General features: G+C 41.6%; 1 protein-coding gene across 1 annotated transcript; it reads left to right on the top strand.

The window, feature by feature from the left end:
- The first annotated feature begins 969 nt into the window (after positions 1 to 969).
- On the top strand, positions 970 to 3,866 carry LOC114297853 (uncharacterized). The gene has a single exon (XM_082923013.1). It carries the CDS (start codon positions 2,744 to 2,746, stop codon positions 3,638 to 3,640), a length of 897 nt encoding a protein of 298 aa, XP_082779139.1. The 5' UTR covers positions 970 to 2,743; the 3' UTR covers positions 3,641 to 3,866.
- The last annotated feature ends 5,281 nt before the right edge of the window (positions 3,867 to 9,147 follow it).

Genomic DNA, 9,147 nt, shown 5'->3' with positions numbered 1-9,147 from the left:
CAGTAGTATGGTTGATGGTTTTGTAATTTTGTTTTGTGCCATTTGCTTGTTGTGCTAGTTGGTCGCTCACCAACTCTGATGGAGTGATAACAAGTGATTTGGTGTTTATTATGGTGTCAACCTAGTTGGGATTAATTTGTTTCGTTTTGATGCTATGCTTTTCCATCTTTATCTTTATCTTTATTGATGTATTTGATTCTTCTTTCATCAATAAAGGGTTCTTTTGCCGATAAAAAAAATGTAAACTACATATGAATTACACTAATATCGCTTAAGATTTGAAATAGATACAATAATTTTCTTAATTTTGGTATAATTATATTGAATTCCCTTGATATTTTTGGTAATGTATATGTAGTATTCCTAAATATATTAGGTATTGATTTCCTAGATATATTTAGGAATAGCCATAGTTAGGTTTCTAATAGGACACTCTTTCTCATAATTAGGTTTCTAGTAGGATACTCTTTCTCAGCCTATATATACATGCCTTCTATTATATAGAACATATTCAACTCTACATATCATTCAATACAATACATATTATTCTCTCTCTCAACGATTCTAACATGGTATCAGAGCTATATGTTAAGTCCTTGGTGTTCTTCACCTTACTGGCGGGCAGCAACCTTGCCTTGGCCGCCTGCCAGACCTCAACCTATTCCACTGTTATATTTTCCTATCAATATCGTTTCATGGTGATCTCTTCCTTTATCCCCTGGTTTATTCCTACCCTAAATATCTCTATCATATATATATATATATATATTTGTGTTTCTGCTCCACTCTGTCTTTCCCTCTACTCTAACCTCAAATAAGTTTCTATGTTCAAACCTATTTCAGTTTGAGGGGGGTATTATACCTATATCATGGTGAACATGATTATACACCATGCAAACCACCTAAGACGCCTCCTTTTGGCGTACTCTCTAAGCTGTTACCTTAGCGCACAATCCAAGCCGTTTCCTCAAAGGCACAATCCAAGCCGTCCTCTCTTGGCGTACCACAAAACTCGCCCCTTGGCGCACCATCCAAGTCGCCTTCTGGCGCACTTAGTTATCTGTTGCCATCATCATTCAGCACCACGTCATAAGTTATGTGTGTGTCACGTTTGCTGGTTCAACTTTCCGATTAGTTTCTACATCGGTCTGGCATGACCTTTTTAAATTGTCCCGACATTGATTCCGGTTAGCTCCTACATCGGTCCGGCATGACCTCTTCAAACTATCCCGACATTAATTCCGGTTAGCATCTACATCGGTTCGGCACGACCCCTTTAAACTGTCCTGATATTGATTTCGGTTAGCTCCTACAACGGTTTGGCATGACCTTAAACTGTCCCGGCATTAGTTTCAGCCAGTTTCTCCAACAGTTCGACATAACCTTAAACTGTCTATCGACATTAATTCCAGCCAGTATTTATATCGGTCCGACACAATCATAAACTTTCTCCCGACTTTAGTTTCGGCCTCTGATATATCTCAAGCGCCCTTGCGCTCCTGTTCAGACTTTGCAATCTATTTGTCTTTTACTTTATTTAGTTTTATTTCATATTTTAGTTTCTCTCTCCAAACTCAAGATGTTTATCCTCCTTGAGTTTGAGGGGGGATGTTAATGTATATGTGGTATTCCTAAATATATTAGGTATTGATTTCCTAGATATATTTAGGAATAGCCATAGTTAGGTTTCTAATAGGACACTCTTTCTCATAATTAGGTTTCTAGTAGAATACTTTTTCTCAGCCTATATATACATGACTTCTATTATATAGAATACATTCAACTCTATATATCATTCAATACAATACATATTATTCTCTCTCTCAACTATTCTAACAATTTTAATTCATGTAGCACTTAGTCCTATTTTCATCAATAATTTATTACTAATATAAATGAGAAAATGATGTTATCATTTTTTTTACACAAAAAAATGTATTTTACATTGCTTATTTTTGTGTTTTTGCACCATTTACATTAGTTTTGGTTCATTTAATCTTACTAAAAAGAAAATCAATATAATTATGTCAAAATTATAAAATTTATTGTATTGTTTTCAAATTTCCAGTGAGGTTAGTGTATTTTATCCCACAATTAATATAGTCTATTCATTTATGTTTTTTAGCAAATTTTTTAGGTAATTTTTCTAGCAATAACGCCATGGTCCTAGAAAATTTACCCTAATGTTTCCTCGCAAGCAACATTCTGTAACGTAGATTCATTTTGTACTTAGACCCACGCACTACACAAATTCAATCATGACCGCACAAACACTTGGTCAGAAAATTTTATATATATAAGTCTGGGTCCATAGCATTATGATTTTCTAAATAGGTAAAAATGTTAATAGTGCAACCTAGGGTGCATCTGTCAAATTATTTCCTGAAGAAGGTCCATGCATTAAATCCTTATTTTCGCGCCTTTTACATTATACGCCAAAAATGGAAAACAATGCAACGAATCATCTACTGTCAATCAGGAGCCACTCCGGACCGTACGTTAGAATTGTTCAATCAAATCTTGACGGTCCAAAATGAAGCAACGCAACCTTAGATATAACCCAGATGAATTGGGAGGGAAAATAACGGCTAGGACGTAAGAATGACTGCAAATTTCAAATATTTTTTTTTCCACCACTATAAATAGCCCTCCTCTCTTCCAATGATAACCACGCCCTAAACACATTGCAAAGTCACATTTGTGTTCTCTCTCACTTCTCTTCTCTTCATTTCTTTGATTAACAATGTCGAACTCCGGCGACCAAAACGCAAGCCCTCAAGGCAGCCAAAACCCGGCTCCTCGCCGCCCCAGCCAAGTGCGGAGGCCTAGGATCTCCGGAGAAGGACCGTCAGACAGCAGTTCTCCTCCTCAGGTTCCTAGGCAAGGAGGAGCCCAATTCTTGAGGCCTAGATTATTCGGAGTTACTTCGTCTAGGCCAACATTTGGGGGCTTAGATAGTGGTAGTGGGGGTGGTTTTGATGTGGGTGGTGGTAGTGGTAGTGGTAGTGGTAGTGGTAGTGGTGGTGGTGTGGTGGTTGGAGCGGCGGGGCTACAAATTGGGGGTGCTGGTGGGATTGCTCAAAGAAAGAGGTTCAGTGATCCAGGAGCGGGACCGTCTAGGCCGGTTGGAGACAACCCTCCACCACCACCACCACCACCACCACCACCGCATGCAGTGGCTGGTGGTGCCCCATTTGTTTGTTATTTATGTGGGAGAGGTTTCCGCACTGACCGAGGACTATGCGGCCATTTAAGGACGCATGGTAATCGTCAATGGCGCGGGGCATATCCCCCGCCAACTTTTAGCAGAGACGAATTTTATGAGGCTGGAGTGGGGTATCTGTTGAATCCTCCACTCCAACCCCATGATGGTGCTGATTTGGAGGAGGAAGAGGACGTGGAGGAGGAAGGCGGCAACCACGCTGCAGCAGCAGTGGTTGAAGATGAAGAAGAAAGAAGAGAGGTGGTAGACCCCACCGGAGACCAACCTGCAGCAGGAGAGAATGAGGCGGCACCGCTGCAGAGGGAGCCTCTTGATCTAAATAAGAAGAGTGAGGAGGCGATGGCGGCGGAGGCTGATAGTCCAGGACTTAACCTAAACGAGTCACCTCGAAGGGATGATCAAGGAAACTATATCTGATAAGAGAGCACATCTACTATTGCTGGGGTTGGTTGGGTAGAGAGAGAGATTTTGAAGTTTATTCATGTAATTTAAAGCAATTTTTTGAATTTCTTTTCTTTTTTTTTTTTTTTGGGTGTGTAATTTGTTGTGAGGCAAGAAGATGAGAATTGTTGTTATGTTATATCTCATCAAAAATTGTATTATTATTAATCAATAGTCATTTTGTTTTTCTGAGTGTTTTGGTTTGTTCATTAGATTTTCATCAATTTTCCTTTTGCTAGTAAAATAAAAAATAAAAAAATTTGTCGTATGATTTTGTGCTTCTTTCTTTCTTTCCTCCTACTTTAGAGTTAAAAGCTTTCTTTTTGCTAAAAAAGAAAACCCAAAAAAAAATTTAAATCATATGATTTTGTTGTGCTTTTTTCTTTCTTTCTTCCTACATATTAGGGTTAAAATTATCGCATATGTTGTTTCTTATTTATTATTACTGTTAGAGAAGTGCTATAACTTAGTATTTTTTTTTATTTTTTTATTCTTTTGTAAGCCTTCTTCTTACCTTGGATATTATTCATAGTTAGTTTTGTTATTTTCAAATAAACATTAAGAAAATAATGACAACAAATAAACTTTTACCAATAATATAAGACAGAAAAAAGAAAATGAAAAAAAGAAGAAGAAGGTGAATATCAGTGTCTTCTTATTAGTATTATTGTCTTGTTCAATGTATCTTAGCACCAAATTTTACTTTGTTTTTGCTTTTATTATTATTATTTTTTTTCCAAACAATGTAAGGTGTAGGAATTTCAAAGGTTTTTTTTTTTTTTTCTTTTTTTATTTAAATTTAGAACCTTATTTTGGTTTGGTAGAGAGGATATTGATGACACTTTGCAAACATTGGAATTAATTTTTGCTGTGAGCAGCAGCAAGATTGCCATTCTGAGTATGTTTGGACATTGGTTTGCTATGCAGTTGAAGAACCGTGACCCGATGGTCGGGATGAGAATGTTTTGTAAAAACAAAAACAAAAACAAAAACAACTAAAGTAATGACATTCAATCAATGTAGGTTCAAAACAATGGATCATACCGGTGTGTATGGAAAATGGGGATTGATTCTTTTATACTAATTTGTGTTCATGCTATTTTACAATTGTTATTGATTGATAATTTTATATTCATGCTATTTTATAGTTGTCATTACTGATGTTTTTACTTCTAATAAAAACAACAAAGATGTGTTTCTTTTTTGTCTTTTTTTTTTATTGAAGGAGGAGGATCCCTTCGATTCAAATTTTGGATTAAAGGCGATAAATTAAACAAGTTATAATTATTGAATTGACTTAATTTTTTGTGTGAATAAGTGTCCAACAAAATATACAATTCGAATTATCGAAACGAAACTTGTGGTGAACTCCACGGGCCAAACAACACCCTCCATCTTTTTTTTCTTTTTTTCTTTTTTTTTTAAATATAGTTTGTAAGTGAGTGAGGCCTATCTTTGTTGATAGTTTCTTTTTCTTTTATCTGGCAGCAAAGTTTGGAATGGGATTTTATCGTACCAATGAAATAATAATAGATTATGAAACATATTCATGCTGAGCAATGCGTGACTCCAAATATTTTATTAAAAAATTTATCAAATACTTATATAGGTATTGGGACTCACACGTGTATGGTAGAATTTTAATAAAATATTTGAAGTTTCTAATATTTTTTTGTATTCATGTCACTTATAAGTGTAGGACCGATATGTGTGGCTGGTTTTTTGTGTTTTTTTGGAGAAGTTTAGTGTCCTCGAGTATGATAGCCTTACAGTTCGAACTCTCGTGGTTCTGAATTTGATTTCACAAGTGTAATGTGAAACTAAAAAATGAATTAGAGTCCAAATCCAGCAAATCTTAGAAAATTCATTAATCATCAGAAATGCCAAAAATAAACTACATTGCCAGATTTCAGAGTCGTCACCTATATTTTTGAGAAATTTAATAAATCCATGACTCGTGCCAAAGGTCACTTGTCCGTCATAACCAAAGTGTCTTGGCTCGAGAACTTAGGTATTGACATGGGTAGACCCATAAAGGCTACAACCCATTATAAACAACCCAAGCCCACCACTTAAGGCCCAATACACAATTCAATTAATGAAGCCCAGCACCGTTGAAGCTCCACATATCAATAAGAACCAATGGCATCAAGACACATGGCAAGAGAAGGACAAGCCACATCAGTAAACAAAGATCTGCAAAGTCATTGCTACGCCACATCGCCATTAATGAGGCCCCTTACAGCATTTATTGTGATAACCCCTCTCCGTCGGAACAGCACGCCCTCACCCTGAACAAGGTAAGCTACAGCATAGACTTTCGGCCAATGTGACAGGTCGAAAGGGACAACGAAATGATTACCAAAGAATATAAGCAGACGTTGAAGACAAGAAGAAGGTTAAGCTTTCTATCTCTAATCTCGCTATATACTCCACTCCTCTTTCTAACTTGCTCGTCGGAGGGTTCGTTGGGGGACTCCCCGTTCCGCGTTGAACTCTTATGCAGGTCTTCAGGTGGGCTTGGTCATTCGGACTTAGGCTTAAGGAGCGTGGATCAGTCCGACCCGTTCTACCATCACGAACTGTATTATCAATTGGCGCCGTCTGTGGGAAACTTTCTTACTTTGTGCGCCAGTTGTGCTCATTGTCGCAGGAGGCCCTTTCCCAATAACCCCTTCCTGTCACCTGCGAAGGTGAATGTCACGACTAGATCCATGGCTTCCCACCCCAATGTTCTCGACCACCAAGCCGACCCTCCTAATCCAAACAACCCACCATAATACTTTACCGAGCTCACCAACAGCATTAACCGCCTTGTCGAACAGAACCAAGCTCTAATCAATGCCCTGCTCCAACGAGACCTTCTCATGCCCCCTCCATCACCTCTAGATATTTCACCCAACCAAGAACGAGCCCCGAGCCATACTATCCAGCAGCCTTATCCACCCAACTTGGAAGGCTTGCAACCTCCTCCCCCAAATATAAATCCACCACCTCCACCCCCACATCTATCGATCTTGGCACCAACCCCTGAAGGAGAGGCCAGTAGCTTCCAGCCCCCGCTGCCCTCCGGTGGTGACAACATTCCTCTCTGGGACGCAGAACTCCGAGCCATGAAGCTCCAACTCCAAGGGGTCATGCAGAACATTTAGCATAAACCCTCTACCACAGCCAACTCGCCATTCGTTTCCACCATCCGGGACAAACCTCTACCCCCTAAGTTCAAAATGTCCACCATCGACTCTTTTGACGGTACGATGGACCTAGTCGACCACTTGGAGACCTACAGGACCCTCATAATCCTCCATGCTTTCCCTGACGAAATCATGTGCTGGGCTTTCCCCGTGACACTCAAGGGGTCAGCTCGACTTTGGTTTAGTCAACTGCCAGCAGACTCTGTCTCCACTTTTCAGCACCTCAGTGACTCTTTCCTCAGCCATTTCATTGGAGCTCAATACTAGCAGCGTCCGACAATCCAACTCCTCAACATCTGTCAGACCGAGGGGGAGTCGCTACGCTGTTTCGTTACCCACTTCAACACCGAAGCCCTGCAAGTAGCAAAAACGATGACAAGGTCATCCTTACGGCTTTCATGGCCGGTCTGCGATCGTCTGACTTCCTTTTCTCCCTCTCTAAAAACCCCCCGACCTCCATGGCAGCCCTACTCTTCAAAACCCAAAAATACATGAATGCTGAAGATTCCCTAGCTGCCTGGCAAGATCCTATAATCAAAAACCCGACCCCCAGAGAAAAGAGAAAAGACTCAGAAACCAAAAATACGCAGTACAATAACCAAACATCTTAATACACTGACCGAACCCCCAGAACCGACCGGTCGGCCCCAGCCCGACCGCCTGGCCGGTTCGAGCGATACACCCCCCTAAACTCCCCCATGGAACAAGTCCTCCATCAGATCCAGCGGGACTACCCCCTAAAATGGCCCCAACCATCACGGGCTCCTTCCAATCGGAAAGACTAGTCCAAATATTGTCGTTTTCACCAGGATCACGGCCATAATACCGAGGAGTGTGTTAACCTCAAAGATCAGGTCGAGGGCTTGATTCGTCAAGGACGCCTTAGCCGATTCACAGATACTCGCCCTCAACAGAGGCAGCGGACTAAAGCCATCAGAAACAACCGCTGGCGCACCCCTCCCCGACAGCCAGCACGGTCTAACCAAGGTCATGATTGCCCTCCACAGCAACCTCAGGCACAAGGTAACCCCGCCCCACCTGTTGGAGAAATCAGAGTTATTTCTGGCGGGCTTGCTTGTGGAGGACCATCCCAGTCAGCTCAGCGGGTAGAACTCAGAATAATAAGGCAAAGCTCAAACAAAGAAGTTGCCACGTTGGACCGACCCTCCAAACACCCTAGGTAGTCGACCGAGCCTATCACCTTTACGGATCCCGACTACGTAGGCATTCGTTATCCTCATGACGACCCTCTCGTCATTTTCGCCATCCTCTCCAATTACAAGGTCAGACGGGTTCTCGTCGACAACGGCAGTTCTTCAGACATCATCTTCCTCAATTGCTTCTGCCAGCTCAAGATTGGGAAAGAAAGTCTGTCTCCCGTCCAAACCCCTTTGGTCGGTTTCACTAGCGACCGGGTGACCTTCATCGGCTCCATCAATCTTCCTATCACAATTGGTGAGTACCCGCGGTAGACCACAAAGTTGTTCACCTTCCTCGTTGTTGACTGCCTCTCTGCCTACAACATCATTCTTGGCCGCACTACCCTAAATGCTTTCCAAGCTATCACATCCACTTACCACCTTGCCATCAAGTTCCCCACCGATCTTGGGGTCGGAACAGTGAGGGGAGAGCAGACCGTGGCCAGAGAATGTTATGTCGCCTCACTTAAAGAAGTCAAGCTGAAGGAGGCTATGATCATTGAAGAACTCGATGTCAGAGATGAGGATGAGCTGGTTAGAGGGGAACCAGTGGAGGAGCTCGTCGAGATCCTCATCGACGCCATCAACCCGGCCAAAATCACCAAGATCGGCAGCCAACTATCCCCTCCAGCCAAGGCCGACCTCACTGCCCGCGTGATTGAACACAACGACGTGTTTGCCTGGACTTACTCCGATATGTCGGGTATTGATCCCTCCTTCATCAGCCACCGTCTTAGTGTTGAGCCCCATTTTTGACCTATCCGCCAGAAGCAACGCATTTTTTACCCGGAACGCAATAACCTTATTGCTTCTGAAGTAGACAAACTCCTTGAGGCACAGTTTATCACTAACGTGGACTACCCCAGATGGCTGTCGAATGTGGTTCTAGTTCATAAAAACAATGGTAAATGGCGACTCTGTGTCGACTACTTCGATCTCAACCGAGCTTGCTCCAAGGACAGCTTCCCTCTCCCTTGCATAGATCTGCTGGTCGACGCCACAGCCGGTCATCAAATGTATAGTTTCATGGATGCCTTCTCTAGATACAACTAAATCTTGATGTACCCATCTGACCAGGAGCACACCTCCT

This window comes from Camellia sinensis, chromosome 4 (genome assembly GCF_055761805.1).
Source record: "Camellia sinensis isolate YWXY chromosome 4, ASM5576180v1, whole genome shotgun sequence".
In the NCBI taxonomy this organism is placed as follows: Eukaryota; Viridiplantae; Streptophyta; class Magnoliopsida; order Ericales; family Theaceae; genus Camellia; species Camellia sinensis.
The sequence above is the reverse complement of the archived record's forward strand: the minus strand, read 5'-3'. Positions and strand labels throughout refer to the sequence as shown.

Bases quoted from the DNA above. Each gene is read 5' to 3' on its own strand.
- LOC114297853 (XM_082923013.1), top strand. From the start codon at position 2,744: ATGTCGAACTCCGGCGACCAAAACGCAAGCCCTCAAGGCAGCCAAAAC.